This window comes from Oryx dammah, unplaced genomic scaffold (assembly GCF_014754425.2).
Source record: "Oryx dammah isolate SB20612 unplaced genomic scaffold, SCBI_Odam_1.1 HiC_scaffold_18, whole genome shotgun sequence".
In the NCBI taxonomy this organism is placed as follows: Eukaryota; Metazoa; Chordata; class Mammalia; order Artiodactyla; family Bovidae; genus Oryx; species Oryx dammah.
Window position 1 is genome coordinate 118,619,393 of NW_024070202.1, and position 20,487 is coordinate 118,639,879.

At 56.3% G+C, this 20,487-nt stretch overlaps 1 protein-coding gene across 1 annotated transcript in view; it reads right to left on the reverse strand.

Moving 5' to 3' along the window:
- PTPRN2 (protein tyrosine phosphatase receptor type N2) overlaps window positions 1-20,487 on the reverse strand; it is a 555,617-nt gene that overhangs the window by 103,632 nt on the left and 431,498 nt on the right. Inside the window, exon 13 of the mRNA XM_040259938.1 lies at window positions 6,380-6,592. Within this exon, the coding sequence (XP_040115872.1) occupies window positions 6,380-6,592 (213 nt within the window). The remainder of the gene's footprint in view (window positions 1-6,379; window positions 6,593-20,487) is intronic.

Below are 20,487 nucleotides of genomic sequence, written 5' to 3' on the forward strand. Positions count from 1 at the left end.
CACGCCACGGTCAGCACACACGCCACGGTCAGCACACACGCGTGCCATGGTCAGCACACACAGCTGCTCCCTGAACGGAACACAGAGGTGAGGTGCCCGGGTGCCTCCGTGACCTTCTCGGACCTCCTAGAGCCCAGGGACGAGCCTGATGCGCCTCCCTTCCTGTCCTGCGGGTGAGGATCGTGGGGTCCAGGGACAGGCCTGCTGCTGCCGCCCGGAAGTAGGACAGGGCCCTCTGCGAGATCAAGCACGGGGGTGGGGAAGGAGCGGAGAGACTGGAAAGTGCGGTGGGAAGACAAGAGGGCAAGAAGCCCAGCTGGACGGGGCGACAAGCCCGGCCCACAGCGCCCTCACGCAGGAGAAGCTGGCCGCCCGCAGGGGCCGCACGGCCCTCGCTCGAAGGTGGGGAGGGTCACTGGCCCCGTGGCCCTGGACCTCGGCGCGTCCTCCTGCCAGCACGTCCACCCGAGGGTCCACACTGAGGCTCCAGCATGCCGCCCCGCCCTCCAGCGGGGTCTGTGCCCCTCCTGCGGCCCCGTGCCGGAGGCCCCCATCGGGCCAGCGACCCCTTGGTCATCTGGGCGGAGCAGTGCCCAGGCCTGGGGTGGGTTTACAGCCGACGCCGCGTTGGCAGGGCACGACGCCCACCTCTCCGGCGTCTCCCCGGTGCCCCTCACCTCAAGGAGGAAGATGGCACAGGGGCCGTCAGGCCTGGCGAGGGGAAGCCTGTCCAGCGAGCGTCCCTGCCTCCTGCCTGTCCCGTGGCCAGTTCAGCTCTGCCGCCTGCCACCTGGGGCCCGGGACCAGTCATGCCCACCCCACACCTGCTTCCCGCACGCGCACGACAGGCCTGCCGCCTGGAGCGGCCCCGCGGCACGGGCCAGGGCCGGAGCGGGCTTTCCCAGCGTGTCTACGGGCACCGCTCATGGGAGCCGGAGGCTGGGGGCAGAGGCGGGGCTCTCGGAGGGTCTTCCAGGCCCCGGGCTCCTAGGGTGTGCTGCTCGGGCCTCGGGGAGGTGGAAGTGGGCGCCCATGCTAAGAGAGGGGCAGGCAGACGCGCGAACATTCCACCCACTCCCACCAGAATCAACCAGTTCAAGTGACACACCTTCCCTCCCCGCCCACCCCACAGCGTGCCTCCTCGACCTCCCTCTTGGGTACACTTTCTGCCCTCGGCTGGCCTGACACGAGGCCCGGGAAAGTGGCCTGACCCCGAGGAGGCAGGTGAGCCCCCTTAGGGCCACCTGGCCCGGGCCCGCCTGGGGCAAAGCCCAGATCCGCGGACACATCGCCAAGAGGAGAGCTGACCACGGACGAAACACGGGATCCCCGGGGGAGCTGCAGAGGCCAGGCCCCAGCGTCCTTTGTGTTAGACGTCCTGACTGTTCACTTCCCAGACACCTCACTGAGGGGTCTTCGGTGTTTAGTGAGTCTGGTCTGACTGTCACTGTCTGATTGGGGCAGCGGCTGCTACGTCGGGAAGGCAGCATGTTTTCCGGGCATGTGTGGATGTCTCTTTGGCCATCTTTCTAGACTCCAGCCTCCCCTAGAAGACGTTTCCGGATCTCAGGGGCTATTTCCGAGGGAACGCACTGCACAGGAACCAGGGAGCACGTGTGCAGCCACTGCTTTTGGAAACAGCACGTTTGAAAATTTAAGATTTATGAGAAAAACACGCTACCAATTCAGGTCTTCCAGAGACATGTTCAGACCCGGAGTGGAGAGGTATCAGGAAGGTCTGAGCGTGCAGGTCAGAGCCTATCGGCCCTGAGCTGGGCCCCCTGACATGGAAAACACAGGCAAAAGGCAGGTCCCTCAAACGAGCCCCTTTGCTCTCACCACCAGGAAAGTGAGCACGTTTTCCTGGGGTTCTCGCAAGGCTGCAGGCAGGGAAGCTCAACTGACTCACCAAGGGGCCCAGGCCTGTCCGGGGGTCACCGGGCCATGCCCTCAGCAGCTTGGCTGCTGCCCGGCAGCCCACACCCCTGCCACATGACCAGAATTCGGGACGTTTCAAGGGAATTCTGCCTGCAGTGGTTGGTACTGACAGCCACTTCTGCAGACGCAAAACCCGAAAGACTCCAGTCCTCAGGCCTGACTAGGTCATCATAGAAAGAAATGATCTTTAATAGTATTTCAGGGCACCCTTCCAGTTTTGAAGCAGGATAGATTTTGCTTATTGGAATTTTGCACATAGAATTATTTCAACCTGAGGATTTAAACATAAAGCCACACCAAGCTGCTAAAAGATGTGCAGTGGACTGAAGTGGGAAGGGCTGGTTTAGAGCCCGGATCAGGTAAACCCCAGGAGTTCCCTGCTTTCCACCTCGAGGGGGGACGGTGTCTGTGTTGAGAGCGACACCGAGTGAGGAGAGACCCACGAGGAGGAGGCCCCTGAGTCAAAGGCCAGGAGCAGAGCCAGCCTGGGGCCTCCCTCTCCCTGAGCCAGGCTCTCCTCGCCCCAGCCGGGAGAGGGCCTCTGGGCTCCTAGGACCGCTGTCCATGGGCACCCCCACCCCGCCCCCGCCCTCTCCTCTGGGTCTGGCTCTAAAGGCCCCAAATACCCTGAGGCCTGTGGGCACCAGGAGACAGACCATCAGAGGAGGCCTCCTCGCCGGAGATTCTGCAGAGCTGCACCCTGGCAAGGGGAAGTGGAGCGGCTGCTGCTTGGAGATGATCAAAGCCTGCAAACAGCACCGTTCAAAGAGACTGGGGGGGAAGGCGGGGACACCTCTGATCATCCAGGGGCTTGTTTCTGCCCAGTCTTGCCCAATCCCCTTCCACGGAAGTAGGACACTGACGTGACAAAACTCACTGATGGGCTGTGACTTCGTCCTGCAGCCCCAGGGTTGCCCTCAGTGAGCACTTGTGTGTAAATACAGGCTCGCATATGCACCCAAAGTGCGTGTCACGTGAGGTGGCCAGTTGGGGAGAAAATAGGAATAAAGGCAAAGAAACTGGCCTTTTAGACCAAAAATACAGATTTAATCGAAGTATCTTATGCTTACCTACTTAGAGAACAAAAATAACATTTACTAAAACAATGGAGAAAGTTTAATTGCAGAATCCCATTAAAACATGACCTTTAAAGATGGATTTCAGTTCTTCTAAAAGTTAATACACCCAATTCTTTCAAGTCCAAGCAAATTAAACTTCAATAGATTACCTGGTAAAATTGATATCTTGTTACGTGTTAAAATATGAGTCTATTGAGAAAGATGTGATTTTTCCAACAGGAAAAGCAAATGAAACACCACCCTCTCACACATGCGTAAGAGCCTTTAAAATGCTGACTCTTGTCTATAAAATAGGTCTATTTTAAGGAACAAGATGAAAAAATGTTTAAATGTATTTGCACTGGAAGCTAATAATGCAAATTACTCGCTGTTTGGAAACAAGTTTAAAAAATAAAACCCGCTGAGAACTCAGGGACACTCCGCAAGCCCACAGGAACCCCGAACACTAAACCATGGATTATGACGAGCAGGCAGGGGCTGGCCCAGAGCACCAGGGACGTACAGGGATGGATTTTAGCAGAGGAAGACCAGGGCTGCATGAAGAGTTGACCACCCGAGGGCCGCCCCGCTGGAAGAGGCCGACGGCAGGGCCACTGCTCTGCGTCGCCTCTCCGCTTGGGAAGGAGGCAGACGCCCAGGGGCACCAGGCCCGCCTGCAGACCACCAGCCTCGAGCTTCCACTGCCCGTCCCTCAAGGCCTCTCTCCTTTAAAAGCTGACCTCCTCCTACTCTGAGGTCAGTAAAGCTTACGACACTGCCACCTACCACCCCATCGCTCCCGGGCCACTCCCTCCTCCCCGAACGTGTAGAGTGCTCATCTCTCTTCTTCAGAAACTTCATGAAATCAGTGGGACACTCCCAGATGCCCCATGAAAGAAAGGTCCATGTTAAGTCATTTCGTCTTCCTTGTAACCCCGGGATGAGGGTTACCTGGGCGGCACCCCTAAGCGTGGGGAGAATTGGCAAAGCGCGGAAGTCCAACGATTTGAAAACGAAGCCAGCAAGGTACTGTCTGAAAATGTCTGTTTGGCCTTCGAAATACTTTAAAAAACTTTTTCAGGCAGACTTTTAAACTCGAAGGGGTCTCCACGGCAGTTATAGAAAATCCTAATGAAGTATGGATCCATGAATGGATGAAAACCTGCCGTTTACAGTTGCAAACTCCTCTGTATGCAACCGCTTCCCCGCCAGCCCTTAATACATGACTCAGCAAACGCAGAGCTAAGAATCAGGACAGCCTCACCCCATCTGCTGAGTGCACTCTGCTAAAAACATGCCCAAACAAGACGACAGCCCAGTGCCAGCAAGTTCTGAGCAGTGAACAGTCCACTTAAGGGGAGCAAACCTCCACATTTAATCAAAGTAGCTCCCACAAGGGTGTTCTGTAGTAACCTCAAAACCAAGCCCACCAGAAAATCTCTACAATACTTTCATTTCCAAATTTTCCTAGACCCTATTTTTAAAGTTTTTTTCTGTGTTCTTTCCTTTTTTTTTTTTTTATTAATCTGGATTGAAGGAAAGCACACATTTCATTTATTGTCTGGATTACAGATTCTTATTAAACAAACCAGAGCTCATTATAAAATCAATATCAACTTAACCACCATGCCCCCAGGAGGAACCACATAAAGGTCACTCCAAGAAATTCAAACAATTTTCCTGCTGGAAGGGCATGATTTTAATTACAGATACTATTAATTAGAGCTGTCACTGGGATGCTTTTTTTTCCTGTTAATTATCACAAACTCGGCCCTAAATATGCATTTGCAACCCGCACTTTTGTCAGAAAGAGTCACTTCTGCATGCAAGCCCAACCTTTCCATTCTATCAATATTTCATATTCGAATTTCAAAGCGTATCAAAGGATGCCATGCTTTCTAAAACCCTCCTCCCGTATGATCTACCGTCTCTCACACACGGAACAGAACCGGTGTGATAATTTATTTATGTCCTGGCACAGGCCTGGCCCAGCAGACCCGGCTGCCTATACTGGCCTGGCTCAATAGAATTTCTGGATAAAGTCTTACTAGTTGGTGTGACATTTTTCCCCAAGCTTCTCCTTCAAACGTGCTTTTTCTTTTGCTTTGAAGCAAAGCTAGCTCTGCTCTTGAAATGCCATCTCCCACACATCTGAAGTTGCTGTGTCTTTAATAAGAAAAGACTGCACCGACCAGGCTTCTGACCCCCTCCAGAAAACCAGAGGTTTTCTTCATTCAACAACACCACCAAGAGTTTTGAAACGGGGAAGAAGGCTGTCTTCTGGTCTCTTTTAAGTGGAGTGATTTTATAAACTCATCCCAGTGCCTTATGTGAGATAGGGTCAGGGTGTCTCTCAGACAAGCTCCCGGGGGCGGGTGGTTCTGGAAAGAGCTTGAGCAGCCTCCAACAGCGCAACTGTGATTGCAGAATGGTAATGTTTATAGACGTGACTGTACAGCAGGACACACTATTCACACGACATACTCCACACCACAGTCGCGTGACCTGAGGAAACAGACTCCCTCCAATCCAATGGGAGAGGGCCCTTACAAAACAGACGCCCGAATTCTAAGAAGATGACTGAGTAAACGACTTTCCCAGGTGGAAAACGTGCTTAGAGTTACATCATATTTTCTGTTAAAAGCAATCAAATGCCCTGACTGGCACATATTCCGGGCTTGCACGGCTGTTAAAACTGGAGGTGTGTTTTCCTTACAGAGCACCATTAAATCTGGAGTGTGCGCTCCAGAACCCCCAAGCATTCTGTGAATTTGTTTCCTGTCCAATTTGGTCTGAACTTGCCTCCCCTCACTCTCGTTGGTCCCCGTTTGTTTCCAGGTATGTTGGGACTGTTCCTGTAACCCCCTCCCCACAGACATTCCCCCTCCCATGGCTCTCCTAAAGACACCTTGGTTTGCTTTCCAGCCATCAGCGGGAGATTTCACGTCATCCAAGACACAGCGAAGGTGGCAACAGACAGGGTCAGAGGGTCTTTTCACCTAAGACCCCGAGGAAGTCAACGATTTAAGGGACATCTTCATACATCTATACAACCAATTTATCTTGCAACTCTGTTTTTTTTGTTTTATTACTAGTGGCCAAACTAAGAAAGATAACAGATAATACATAATTCATGTATTGTACAGTCTCCACATTTCTAATTAGCAGCCTGCTCTCACAGCTAACATGAGACCATCCCAGAACAGCGTAAGATTAATTTAGAGCAGCAAAACCGGGGTTGCAAGGTATTTACATGAATGCTAATGAGAAGTTTCAAATCGTCATCACACAAGAACCCAAACTACGAACAACTGCCGGGCGCGCGGGAGGCCTGTTCTAAGGGTGGACAGAATGGCCACGCACCGAGAAAAATGTCTCTTTACCTGATAGGCGTTGGTGGCATCTGGGCCCGGGTCACCCACCAGCCCGGAGAGCTTCTCCTTCAGCCTGTAGTGAGAGTTGTGTCGCAGGCAGTAGACGACACCGGACGCCAGCAAGACCCCCACGATGGCCATGATGGAGACCAGGGTGAGCACCACGAACTTGGTGGAGTCCTCCCGTGCTGCTTGGTGAGGCAGAAGCTTGATTCTGCTTCTCTGCAAACAGGAGAAGGGGCAGGTGAGTACCCAGCTCCTGAAGACCGTCCTTTCCAAAGACACCCACAAGTGTAAAGCTCTGGGCTGGCACTAGACCGACCTGAGGGCGTCCAGCAGCGCAGACCTCAGCCCAGCGGCCAGGGTCCTCTGGACACAGCGCGCCTGGGTCAGCAGGGCTTTCACCAGGAAGGTCAGCAGCAGCATCGCTCAACTCAATGCCAGGAAGTATCTGGGACCTAACTCACTGCCTTAAGTAAAACAGAGCCTTTCTCCCTTCTCAACGGTAAGAGGGGGCATTCAGGGCCACCACCGAGGTAACTGGGATGGAGAGACCGGTGGCCCGGGGCTAGAAGCCTCAGCACAGGTCGGACCAGTGGCTGGGCTGCGAAGGCAGGCCACTACTCCTGGCTACACTGCAGGGGGCGGCCAGTTCAGAAGCCCTTCTGCTCTCCTTCAGAGGCGCACCCCACCCGCCACAGAGCTCCGGCCGGGTAGGGGGGCGCTTGCACCCACGCAGACCCCCACATCACACACTTGGGCACTTTTCCTTGAGAGCAGCTGCAAGACAGGGGCTGACGATGGTCCAGTTCACTTCTCGGGGGGTGAGAGTAAGGAGCCCAGGTCCATCAGCTTCTCAGGCTTGACGGGGTTGGGGGCGGGGGTCAGAACACCCTTTCGGCGCGTCTCACTGTCTCCGTGCGCCCAAAGCTGCACAGTGCTCGCCCTCATTAGCTTCATTATGAGGAATATTAGCAACAATTAAAAAACGCCAGGGGTACGATGCACCGGCTCCGGCCAGCACGCCGTCCACAATTACCCGGGAAATGAATAGAGACGCGCCCGCCTCAGTGCGGGTCGCTACGGGATGAGCACAATTAGCAAACTCCTTTCCACCACCTAATTTCGCGTGGTAACAAAATGGATTTTTCCCCATGAATGCCTGGCCGGCCTATTCATTATCTCCCTTCTATTAGTGATTTTCTGCGCCGCGTTCGGCCTCCAGCTCCTCACTTCCTCCGGCTCCCAGTGTACACAGGGCCTCTTATGTCAGGCCGGGCCGTTTTTATCTTGTAATCATAAAGGCCACCAAAGCAATTATCGCCGGTCTTGACTGGAAAAGCTGGTCATTAATTAGCCTCCTTTGCCTTCCGTGCGGCGGATTAGCTGATGCCAGGACTGGGTTAATGGAAAAGCGGGCGAAATGAGAAAAGACGCCGGGATTTTCTTGCCTGGATGCTCGGCTCCGAGGAGGACGGCAGGTCCGCCCGCGGCGGGAGGGACGCAGGCGCGGGGACGCGGGGGGAGGGGTCGGGGGAGGGACGCGGGCGCCGGGCGGCGCGGGGAGCGGGCGCGGGCCCCCCGGCCGGGGCGGCAGGCCAGCCAGGCCCTCCAGGTGGGCCGAGCGCCGGGCGGGAGACCCTCCCCGCCCCTCCCGCCCCGCGCCCGGCCCACCCTGCTGCTTCCAGAACAGTCACCCCTGAGGCCGCCGGCTGCCTCCCCCGCTCCCCCCGCCCCGCGCCCAGAAACAGACGGGGAGTGGGGGGGAAGTCCCATCCGCGGTGCCGGACCCCCGGGCTGGCCTGGAGGGCGTCCGACACCCCTGCGCCTCCCACCCTGCGCGCAGTTCCTCGCCCTCGCGCGGTGCCCGTGGTTGGCGCCCGTCGGGCCGCGCGCGGCCTGTTAACTGGGAGGCGCGCCCCTCTCCACGCGCTCCGGCCTGGGACGCTCCTCCGAGAGGCCGGCGGGGCTCGGCCGCGCGGGTTCCCGCTCCCCCGCTGCGCCCTGCTCCGCAAGTGCCGCCGCCCTGCTCCGGGAGAGACCCGGGTCCTCCACCCCCGCGCCGTCTTCGCAGACCAGCCGGGACCGCAACAAAGGAGGGGCGGGGAGGGCGGAGGGGGCGTCCCGCTGCCCCCCACCTCGGCCCTCCCGGCCATTGCGGTACCCCCACTCCGCCCAGGCAGACGACAGGCGGTCCCCGCGCCCTACCTAGGGGGTCCCGCCCACGTGCCTGAACGCGCCCCGGAACGGAGGCTTCGCGAAGCTTCTCGGCCCGCGACAGGACGCGCACACGCGCGCAGTGACCAGCCTGGCTCTGAGGGGACGCGCGGCGCCTCGGTGGGTGGCCCACAGCTCAGTGCGCACCGACGGGCGGTCGCAGCGCGCTGGGGACAGAGGCCTGCGCGGGACTCCTCCCGGGCGGTGCACGCCTGGCGGCCGGGCATAAGGGGCACAAACGCCGCCCGCTGGCCCCTCGGTTCCAGGCGGGAGGCCGTGAGCGCGCAGGAGCCCCCGGAGGAGGCCGGCAGCGGCCTACACGTTACCCTGGCCCAGGCCTGGGGCGGCAGGAGAGGTCCCGGCGGGGCTCGCAACCCCCGGAGGCTCTTCCTGGGGAGGCCAGGCGACCTCCGCGTCCTTGATGCCAGAACCCGACGGTTGCCAGTGACCAGCAGTGCGCTTGGCCTGGGGAGCGGAAAGGAGCCTGCCTGCTCAGGAATTGGCTCAGAAGTCAAAGAAGAGCGTCCAGGAGCGGGACTGCGGGTCCCTCCTCCCGGGCCCGCTGCCCAGTCCCCGCAGGGCCACAGGTACCTCCGGAGGGTGTAGGACTGGACCCACGCCCACGGAGTCCCCTCTTCTACGCTCCTGCCCGGCTCCCCGCTTCCCCGGGCCGGACCTGCCCCCCAGGGAATGGATGGCCGGGGTCGGCAGGCTGGGCGGACCGAGAGAAGTGTGGTGAGGCTGAGGATGGCGGGCGGGGCGGCCGGAGCAGGTAGGGGAGAGGAAGGATCTGACGCGGCTGCAGGGATGTGGGGCTCGGAGAGGCCGGAGACCCGGTTCCGACCCCTGCGCTGTGAGGCCGCAGGAGCTTAGCGGCCGGCTGGGCAGCCTGCCTCCCGCTGGCGCCGGGGCACCTCGGCTGGAACCTGACAAGTCCGCTCCTGGCGGGCCCCTCTGCGACTCCACGGCTACAGAGTGCCGCCGGAAGGGTGCAGAGGCTGCGACTGTCGACTGCAAGTCCGGTCTTAGGAATCTTGGAAAAAACAAAAATTTATATTCATTTTTTTAAAATTAAAGAGCATAAACTCCCTCCTTGTCACAGTGATTGTGCTGAAATAATTTAGGATTATTTTATCTCCTTTCTTTTTGTAGAGTTAAAAAAAATCTCAGGATCCCTGCTAACCAGGAGGTGAGAGAAGGACACGTGTGCTTCCGCTTAAAGGCAGTCTGGCCCTCCGTCCTTCCGGGAGTAACCGGGCCCGGGGCCCCGTGCCGAGCGCCTGCACTACCGGTGCTTCTCTGCCGTCGCGACCTGGGGCTGAGCCCTGCAGAGAGCCCTCCACTAATCAGAGGCGTCTTGTCAGTCTTGACTTGGAATTGAAAGAAAATAATGTTTAAATATTTATGACTTTGACATTTACAGTCAGGCGTCTTTTAAAAGCGGACCGCCTCCTTCTGTACAGTGGCAGCTCGCTTCCCTCCCGGAAAGTTTGGAGCTGGAGGGAGGGGGGTTGGCGGAAGCAGTCCCCAGCAGCCTGGGCACACAAGGGGCGTGGGGTGTCGTCTACCCTAGGATGTAGGGGACACATATACAACTGGCACCCATTACTGAGTTTCAGAAGTAGGAAAAGTGTGCTTTTTAAAAATAGTTCAGGAAGAGTGAAGTCAACTTTTTATCAGGTTAGATGCATCTTGAGAGTAAACTGAAGTATGGTAGTTCATATTTTCCCCACTCAACCATCTCCACCTGCAGTTCCTTGAATTTATAATGTAAAATATTTCAGAAGCTGTGATTTGAAATACACATGTGACCACAGAGGCAATCAGTGGAACTGCCCTTAGCACCCACAGACATTGTCCTGACCTAGTTAGACTATTTTGATCTGTGCTTACAAGTGAAGGTGCATGGGGCTTCCTTTATGTTATCTTCTGAGCCATTTCTGGCAAAATATCTTCAGAACGTTTTTTTTAGCAGTCCATGTGGTAATCTTAAAATAAAAGAAGAGCAGAGAAAAAAGAACACTCTATACCCAAACTTGATTGAGAATTGAGGCAGCCACACAAATATAAAACTATGGTAAAAATATTTGTTGACAGGTAGAAAATGTTAGTATTTTTCTAAGACTGTGCTATGTAACCAGTTAGCAAGAGTAATTCATTACCTAAGTCATTGACTTCAGTTTTAAAACACAGTTGTACCCAAAAACTTATGGGCACTGGCATGTAGCAATTTCATTGATACTAAAGTTCTAATACTGTGGATGTTTTCATTTGCATAATTTCTAAAGAATTTGATTTGCAAACCCAGCCTTATCCTATGTTCCTCTGCACTTTTATGTTACTATAATGGTAAAGATATTTTTCTCTGTAAAATTTAGAAATTAATTTTAGGGACTACTAATGAGCTGCTAAAACAAGTCTGTCTTTGGTTTCCCAGATGAATCATCTGAGAATTACTTGGGAATTTCATGCTAAATTTACTAAAACATATTTGCTAAGATACAGTAACTATCACTTTAAAGCTGATAAAAAATTTTTTAAACATTTTTCAGGCCATGGGAATGACCAAACTTAAAAATATAGGGGGGGGGGAGGAGGTGTCTTAAAATATTTTAAAAGTATTTTTAAAAGCTGTTAACTGAACTATTTTTAATTTGGACCCTGCCACAGAATTCTAATAAATGAGAGAAGTCAGGCGGAAATAATCATGTATTAATTCTCTGCATTACAAAATCTTTTCAGAAGCTATTATCAGAGCAAGAGGCATTGCGGTCTGAATTCAGGGTGGGAGAAATCCTTTGTGCAGCTGAAGGCTATTGTTCGTCTGTGCAGATGAAATTGTACTTGCAAATCTGCCATTCAAGTAGCCAAAAAAAAAAAAAAAGGCCTATAAGGGCAAAAGAAAACAATCTCCAAGAAACAATTATTGTTAAATATAAACTTTAATGAAAATAAAGTGGGGATACGCTGTTTTAAAATCGGCTATTTGTGAGGTGTTTTTCAGACATAGGCATAAAAATAAATACATAAAAAGTGATAAACTATTTGCATCTTTAAGCACTCCTGGAAGATCAGTTTTGGGGAGACTCTGTTTTCGGGTGTCAGGGAAGATTTACGACATTTATGTTTAAAGTGGGAAAACACTCCCCTGTGAACTAATTTTTAGCAGAGCTTCATAAGCACCAAATTGTCTGGTGGTGGCGGGGGGCAGAGTGGGGTCCGGGGAGAGGGGCATGGACGGCGGCGCTCCGCGAAGGGGCGGGCGCGCCTCGGCCGGGCCATCGCTCAGACTCCGCGGCAGGTTCACTGCACCCGAACTCGGCTCCGCCAATCGACTCGGAGCGCGGCCGGCGCGGACCGTCTGTCCGCGGCCGGCCTGGACCCGGGCGCGCCCCCAGGGTCAGCGATCCGCTGGCTCGCCCCAGCTCTCTAAGGAGCTTTCCCTCGACAAGGACCCAGCCCTTCTTAGCACTGAACTTTCCGCTTCGTCTCCTTCGCGGAGCCTGAGAAGCCGCTGCCTGGAATCGCGCGGGTCAGGCCCCGGCTGCGGCGCCGCTCGGAGCGGGGTTCCCGGGGGCGCACGGCCGTTTTCGGCCCCTCCCCTTTCGACAGGCCCGGGCTTTCTCCTCCTTCTTCCCAGTCCCTACCCCCTTCCTATTTACGCGATCCGCACCGAGGTCAGAGAGATCAGACCGCAGCGCTGGACACAAAGGGTTCAGGGTTCCTGGACGCCGCCGGTATTCACGGCACCGAGGGGTCCCCAGGCGGCCTCAGCTCGTTTCCCGGGGACAATGGGGGGCCTAACCTCCCCCGCCACAAAGCGCGCGGGGCCGCGGAGCTCGGATAGATGCCCACCCCAGGGCCCGGGGAGGGGGGAGCCCGGCAGGGCCCCCGCCTCACCTCGCCACCCTTCTCGAGAAAGCCAAGCATGGGGCTCGTGGGGTGTGAGGGGGTGATAAAAGAGACTGGGGTTCCGATGCCTTCTGCACACAGACCTCCACCTTCTCACACTTCGGTTCGAGTTAAATTCAGAGAAGGTGGGTTTGCCCTACAGCGCGCTTGACCCCAGGCGGGGAGGCTCCCCGGTGCAGGCCTGGGGCAGCTGTCTGCGCACTTCGCTCAGCCACCGGGCCGCCGGGCCGGAGCGCGCACGGCCAGGGCCGGGGCAGGGCCGGCCCGTGACGCTGGGCAGCCGGCCGGAGCGCGGTGAGCGCTGCGGCCCAAGCGGCGGCGGCTCCCGGCCCCTCACCCCCCGGCTGTGTGTTTGGGGGGTGCCTGGGCAGAGGTGACGGTGACGACAGCCACAGCCGCCAACGTGGAGCAACCTCCGAGCACTGATAACGCCAAAGGGCGGGAGTCCATCTCCGGCTCAAAAAGGCCTCTTCGGCTGAGGTTCCCACCCCTAGGTCGGGGTCTGCCCGACTGCCTCGAGCGAGGCTGCTGGAAAACCCGAAGCAAGTCTCCGTCCAGAACCACGCAGGGACTGCTGAAGGAAGGAAATCGAGTCCCTCATTCAAACAGCTCCGCGTCAGAAGTTTCTCCGGCAAGCGCGCGCCCGCCCCGCCGGGGAGGGGGTCGAGAAGGCTCAGGTTCCTTTCGGGGGAGGGGCGGCGGCCGCGCTGAGGCGTTTCTCCACCGGGCCGGGAGGTCCAGGGACCCCTGCCCTCTCTCAGGCCGCCCCCTGGCCCCCGTGCTCTCCTCTCTGGCTCTGGACGGCTCAGGGGCGCGCTCCGGACCCAATGAGGAGGGCGAAGAGCGCCCCCAAAATGGGCTGGGAGGAAAATGCCCGCACGCTGGTTCCTCCCACCCTGGCTGCGCGTCATGTCCTTCACCTTTTCCCACTACCCTGCCTGTCTGCGCCCCGCGCCCCCCGCTCTGCTGCGGGTCAGAACTGCCCGGAGGGGCTGGCGTTGCGAAGGGAGAGTCCGAGAGGCAGTGGCTACAGCCCGGCCCAGGGGTCTCCGCCAGCGCTGTGTGGCGGGACGGCGGCCACCCCGTCTCAGTCTTCGCGCTCAGGACGAGCTGCCACCAGCCGGGTCACCAGGGCATGCCCACCCCTGACCCACTCGGGGGATGACCTCAGACGCAGACCTCCTCAGCTAAACAGAGCCTTTGGCAGGCAGCCTGCTGCGAGTCAGCCCCTGGACTGGGCTCTCTCCAAAGCCCGGGGCGCCCGCCCGACCCCCTCCTCCCCCGCCGCGTGCCGTCTCCGTCCTTCCCCGGCTTGGGCTCCTCTCCGCGCCACCGACATGCCTGGCAGGCGCCGCCTTCAGTGGGACTCGACCGCTCCCTGCCGTCCCCGACCCAGCCCCTGTCCCTGTCCCTTCTCCGATGGCCCCACCAGTGCCCACACCCCGGCCCGGCGTCCCTGGTTACCTGCAGCGGGGCGGGCGCGGGCGCCCAAGCTGGAGGAGAAGGGGGACGTGTGCCCGGCCAAATGGCCTCGGGGTGCGGCGGCCGCGGACAGCGGCGGCGCCATCACCATTGCCAGCCTTTTCCCGGCGCCGGAGCCACAGACAAGCGGGGCCATCCTGCTCCTGACCACAAACTTCTTGGGCAGCCGGCGGAGACAAAGGTGCCGCGCGCCGCAGCTCACCCGGCCGCGGCGGCGGCGGTACCAGCGCGGAGCCCGCGGGAGCCCGCCGCTCCGCTCGGTCGCTCAGCCGGGCTCTGTGGGCTCCGCCGGGGCCCGGGCCCGGGGCAAGGCGCTCGGGTTAGGGTGCGGCGAGGGCAGGCGCCCGGCTGGGCGCGGGACAGTCCCCGCAGGGGCCCCGGCCGCGCGCGCAGCTCCATCCAGCGCGGCCGCCGCGCCCCGCTTTATATCCGGCCCGGCGCGCACCCGGCCGGCGGCGGCGCGGCTCGCGGCCCAGCCACCGGTTGCTATAGCGATGTCCCCCCCACCCCCCACATGTTGCTGACAGCAATTGGCTAAGGGGCCGCGGCTCTCCGCGCACCCTCTCCCGCCCGAGACGATGAATGGACATCGGCTTTGTCAGTCATTTGTACAGCGCGGCAGCCCGGGCCCTCGCCTTTTCTTTCTTTTCAGCCTTTCTCCCTTTCATCGGCCGAGTCGCACTTCAGACTGGGCAAGTTCAGGGTGGCACCCGGGGGAGAGGGCACTCGGCAAGAAATAACCTGCGCGGCTCTACTGTGACCTCTGCGGTGGGGGCTGGGGGGAGGGGGCGGGCGTCCAAACTCTTGGCAGAAGAAAAACCTCAGGACAAATCCTTCTTCCGAGGTAGTTTGAACACTTTGGCCCTGGGGGCCTTCCACTCCCTTTCCGAATAGAAGCCGGCTCAGGACCACCTGCCAATCGGCGCGTAAATACCGCCCCGCCCCCACCCCCGACTCCCGCCTTCGCCTGGGCGGACGCCGGAACTACCGAGAACTTTTGCCATCGTTTGGTCCAGGACGGCCGCGGGGCCGTCTGCCCAAGACGTCGGACCGAGATGACGGGGAAACGAAGGCGTTGAGCCGCCCAGGTCGCAGGCTCGGCCTGGCCCGCCAGCCGGCGGGAAGGGCAGAGCGCTCACAGGGCCCAGGGCGCGAGTCAGCCAGGCCGGCGGCGCCCCAGGTCAAACGGGGGGCGGCCAGGCCCGCTGCGGCCCGCGAGCGGCCTCTCCAGGGCTCCCCAGGCCCCTCTCCCACATTCTCCGCCTCCGCACCGTGGACGCCTGGTCGCAGCCACGGGTCGGGGCCGCCTGGTGCGCGGCGCCCCCGCCGAGCAGCCGGGAGGGAGAGAAGAAACCCAACATCTGTGTGTACAATGCGCTCTCGGGCCCACAGCTGCAGGCACAGGGGGAAGAAAGGCAGGGAGGAGGGGGGGACCCTGTCAGGCGATGACAGTCTGCGGAGGGCTCTTTCGTGTCTCCTTTTCTGGAGACCCCGGCGCCCTCCTCCCTGGCCCCCTCTCCCGCCTCCTCCCCATTGTTCCCGCGCTCAGGACAGCTGGAGACGGCGGCCCGCGCCAGCAGGGCGGCCCCTCCTCACCGACGCCCCTCCTGCCCGCTCGCTCGCGGCCGCCCGGCCGAAGCCCCCAAGCTCCTCGGTGGCCAGCCCCGCCCCCAGCCCACCCCAGGCCCCTGGAGCGCTGCCCCCAGACTAGCCGCGCGCCGAGGCCCCCTCAGGGCCCCAGAAATGCCTAAACCCTCCACCCGGGGCTCAGGGCACGAGGGCCTGCGAAGGGCTCGTCTCCGGCTAAAGTGTCCCAAGGACTCCTTCCTCTGACCTAAGCAGAGAACTACTTGCGTTTGGTGCTTCCCTGATGGCTTAGATGGTAAAAAGTCTGCCCGCAGTGCAGGAGACCCGGGTTCGATCCCTGGGTCGGGAAGATCCCCTGGAGAACCGGAATAGCAACCCGCTCCAGTATTCCCGCCTGGAGAGTTTTGTGGACAGGGGAGCCTGGTGGGCTACAGCCCATGGGGTCGCAAAGCATCGGACAGGAATGAGCGACCAACACTTGAGGAGCCGAGAGTGGAGCGCTTCAGCGAACCCGGGCTCGCTAGGCCTGGGAGGGCCCGAGCTCGTGGGGGCTGGAGGTCTGTGGGCCGCTTCGCCCGGCTGCCAGAAGCGCGAGCGGAAACTCGGTTCCGGGGTGGGGGGCCAAGGGGAACCAGGCTCCTCTCCAGCTGCGTACCCCAGCCCCAGACAGCCGGCAGGAAAGGAGGGGGCCACCCCGAACCTCGCGTCCCCGCGCGGGGGTACAGGGTGCAGGCCCCCGTCCGGCCGCCCTCCGCGGGGCCCAGGTACCTCCTGGAAAGAGGAGGGGAAAGGGAGGAGGCGGGAGGGCCCCAGAGAGCCGGGGAGGCCTGCGGGAGGGGACCTGCGGCCCTCAGCCTGGCTGGGAACCGGCCTCTCCATAGCAACCGCCTGTGCGCGCGCGCCCGCGCGCATGTCTGCGCGCGCGCTCGTTTGTGTGCGGGGGAGTGGGCTCGCGGGCCTCCTCGGCCCGGGTTGGGGGATCTCGAGCCCTGGGCGCGGGGGACAGGGAAGTTCTCTCCGGAACAGGGGGTCGGCCTTTTCGGAGGTGCTGGGGACTCTGGAATCTGGGCACGCGGCGGCAGGCACCGGCCGAGCAGGGGGGGTGAGCCCGGGCCCCCGCACTGGGCCGTAGGGGCACCCAGGCGCCCGGCCCCGGCTCTTCGGCCGCCTGCTGCGGTCACCGGGACCTGGGGCTTGGCGGGCTGAGCGCGGGCGGTGGTCTTCACCTAGACCCAGCGCGGTGCGGCGCGGGGTGCGGCGGGGAGGGCGGAGGCCCCGCGGCCGCGGTAGCCGCGCCTGCCTCCCGGCCCGCGCGGGGTCCGCCGGGCGCACCTGCGGTCGGCGCGCGGGGCGGCCGGGCTCGCGTGGCCGAGAAGCGCACGGAGGGGACCCTGCCCGGGCCCCCAGCGACGCGCAAGGGGCTCGGCTGCACCCTCCCCGCCGGCGCCGCGGCGCACCCCTCTGGCTTTCCTCGCGCTCCACTCGATGGCCGGGAGCCACCACCAGGTGTGAGGACCCCCTCGGGCGGGCTGGGGCGTGGCCCGGGGGAGGCCGGGTCCTGTGCCTTGGTCACCAAGGTGGTGCGGCCCCCACGCGCCTCCCGGCCCTATGGCTGCGCGCGCAGGACCGCGGCCGCGTGGTCCAGAGCCCCTGGGGTGGGGTGGGGGTCAGAGGGTCGGCGACCCCAGAGGGGACGTGCAGCTCAGAGCCAGGTTCTGTCCTGCTTTCCACAGACAGCACAGGACATGTTAAATAAGTAAACAATGCTCGTTACATCCATTTTATTCTGCTAGTTCTCCCATTGTCCCAAAGGGTTTCAGTTCCGACATCAAAGCCGCACGTTCCGGGTTTCGTCTGGATTGAAAGCCGCGTCTTTCTGGTGCTTTCAGAAAGGGTGGGAGGCCCCATGGAGGCACAGTTGGTTTGCTCGCGGTCACTTTAGCGCATAGTTAAAGGGGCCTTAAACTCTGAATGCAGGTTTTCATAAGCAGAAAAGTCTTTTCTCACCTTACACCACATGGTATGTTCTTTGTGGGGTCCTGGCTTGTCAAGTTCCCCTACCCCTTCCTCTCCGACACCTCCCAAGCCCACCCCAGGACACCACGCCTGACTCCAACACTCCCTCTCAGAGCTTAAAGATAAACGGATTGCCTAGGGAATTCGTTAAAGAAGGTATTTGTATTTTAGGTTCTGATCCTTTTCAGAAACTGATAAATTAATCCACCAGATTTTCATTCTATTTCCCTTTATTTTAAAATTCTTTCTTATATCCAGGGCAAAGAAAAATGTATCTATCTTTTAATTCTTGAAAATACTTCAGTAGGAAAGTGTTTTGACAATAATGTAAGACTAGGTTCAGCTTATAACTTGGAGAATGTTAGGATTTTGGTTTTTGTCCTGAGAGCTTAGACTTCATTTAATAGTAAATTCCAATTTACAGTTTCAATGACATTTTCAGAGAAAGGCTTTAAACGTGATGCAGAGTGTTTTTGAGAGGCATGTTGACTGAAATTATTTATATATGATGAGTATATTATTCATATAAAAGTTAGGATTGTCTAGCTGATGAATAAAAAGAATAGCATATGTGAAATTCTACAAAGTATCTAAACAATATAAATAGTTTAAAATGACGTTGATTTTGCTAAGACTTCTTTTAAAGTGAAGTTCACATTTGTTATATGTAAAACCTAATGTTCTGTGTTAAAAATCTCATTTTCAATTTAGGGAACACCAAACTGTTATAGATCACATATTTAACTGATTAGAATAAAGTTCCAATGAACTAAATTATCAAAGAAAATGTATTTTAAAACAATATAGAGAAAGACAATCATGGGAAACATTATTATAAAACAAAACAATACCTATTTCAGAAAATTTCAATATTATGATAAGATAGAAAATGGCAAAAACAGTCTCTGAAATACTTGGCTGATTTCACAAAATCTGACTCAATTTTGTTAAAAAGATAGAATAGTGGCACATGAATTATATTTAAAATACTTTTGATTTGTAAATCTATACAAATGACTAAATTATAAAAATGAAATTTGATCCTTTTGAATATTGTAGCTATGTATATGTTGTATTTTCATACATATATAATGTTAAATAATGTAACATTTTATATCAGTGAATGAACTTTGGAAAGCAGAGTGCTTTAATTGGTCAGCCTCCTAGAAAAACTAACTGGCACAGATAATTTTCTAAAAAGGATGCTTGTGCAGGTCAGTATAGACGACTCAAAATTGAACTGCATTAGTTGTAAATGGCAGTATTTTCAAGGGCAACATTTGGAAGAGCTTTAGACACTAATGACAAGTCCTTCCTCGTGGAGACAGAGGACAGTCCCTTGCGTGTCTGAGCACAGTGCTCACCAGTCTCCCTTGCGTGCCAGAGAAGAACTATCCAGTTTACAGAGAGGGGCGACTTTTAGCAACTGTGACACATTGCTGCAAAACCTTTAAAACTGAGAGAAATGGAAAAATAATGAAATTATTGGTTCAGATATTTTACTTTATTTCAAGATAAATGTAAATTCTTTACTCAAAGAAAGTCTTTTGTTTTGGTTTTTAAAAAATTACCAACATAATTCAGCTTCTATTATTAATTCTCACTTGGCTCATGTTCAGATTGAGCTAGAGCTTCCCTGGGGGCTCAGTGGTAAAGAACCTGCCTGCCAATGCAGGAGACTTGGGCTTGATCCCTGGGTCAGGAAGAGCCCCTGGAGGAGAAACCCACTGCAGTGTTCTTGCCTGGAGAATCCCATGGACAGAGGAGCCTGGCGGGCTACAGTCCACGGGGTTGCAAAGAGTCAGATATGACTGTGTGAGCATGCATGCACACACACACATACGCAGACTGATCTAGAATTTTTGAAATACAAAAATAGGAACTCTATTATGAAACAGAGTTGCAGTTCCCTCCAATGGCTTAACATGCTGACACAAAAGCATCATATTAAAACCAAAAAACGAATTTCAGCGAGAATCTGTGCTTGAAGGATGATTAACAAATATGTAGGAATTTTAGACTTTGTCAAACTTTGAAATTACAGTTTTGTAAGGACAGGAAAAGTTTCAAAACCTGACCATTATTATTCTTAGTCTGTCCATTAAAAGTAGCATTCTGAAAAACTTCCTAGGGACAGAGGTTTACAAACAGAGCAGTCTCGCTACAGGTTGATTTGGTTTTTATTCTCTAGATGCTAGCCTAGAAGATATATTATTTTCAATTTACCTCCTTGTAAAGATCTTTATTATTTACAAAGCAATGCTGTAAAATACATATTTAGTAACTGACATCCAGTGTAGTAAATATACTGTATGTTCATTCTAGATTTTATTCTTCACAAAACTGACCCGAAATTCTGTACAGTGCAGTGAATACTGGCAAGAAAGACTCATTACCGTTGACTGAGCACCTGACTTTTTTGAGAATATGTGCATCAGGCCGTTAGGTTCAGATGAAGCACAGAAGTGCTGTGAAGACTGTGTGGCTTCTCTCTGCTTTGAGGCTAGAAGTGCCTCCTCGTGCTTTCTCATGCATGTCACACGTACATTACATAAGCATGTCCATTACAGTTGTTTGGAAATAGTTTTATTTTTTCCCTGAAGTTGCTTTGGAATTAAAAGAAGAACAATAATCCACGCCAATGTTTGTTTCATAATTGTGCATTTCAGCTCCCTACTGTCCACACATACTTGTTTAGGAAAACACGGACGGGTGTATGGAGATGGGTTCCTGGGTGTATGGAGATGACGCTTTTGTGTGATCGTGTCAACTGTAAAACCATCACAGCCTGACAGCGGGCTTAGCACCTGGAGTCCGCAGAAGAGGACTCAGTATAAAGTGGTCTTTCTGGTTTTACGTCGCAAACAGGTGTACAAGTGTTGAGACCTAATGGGCACAGAGCT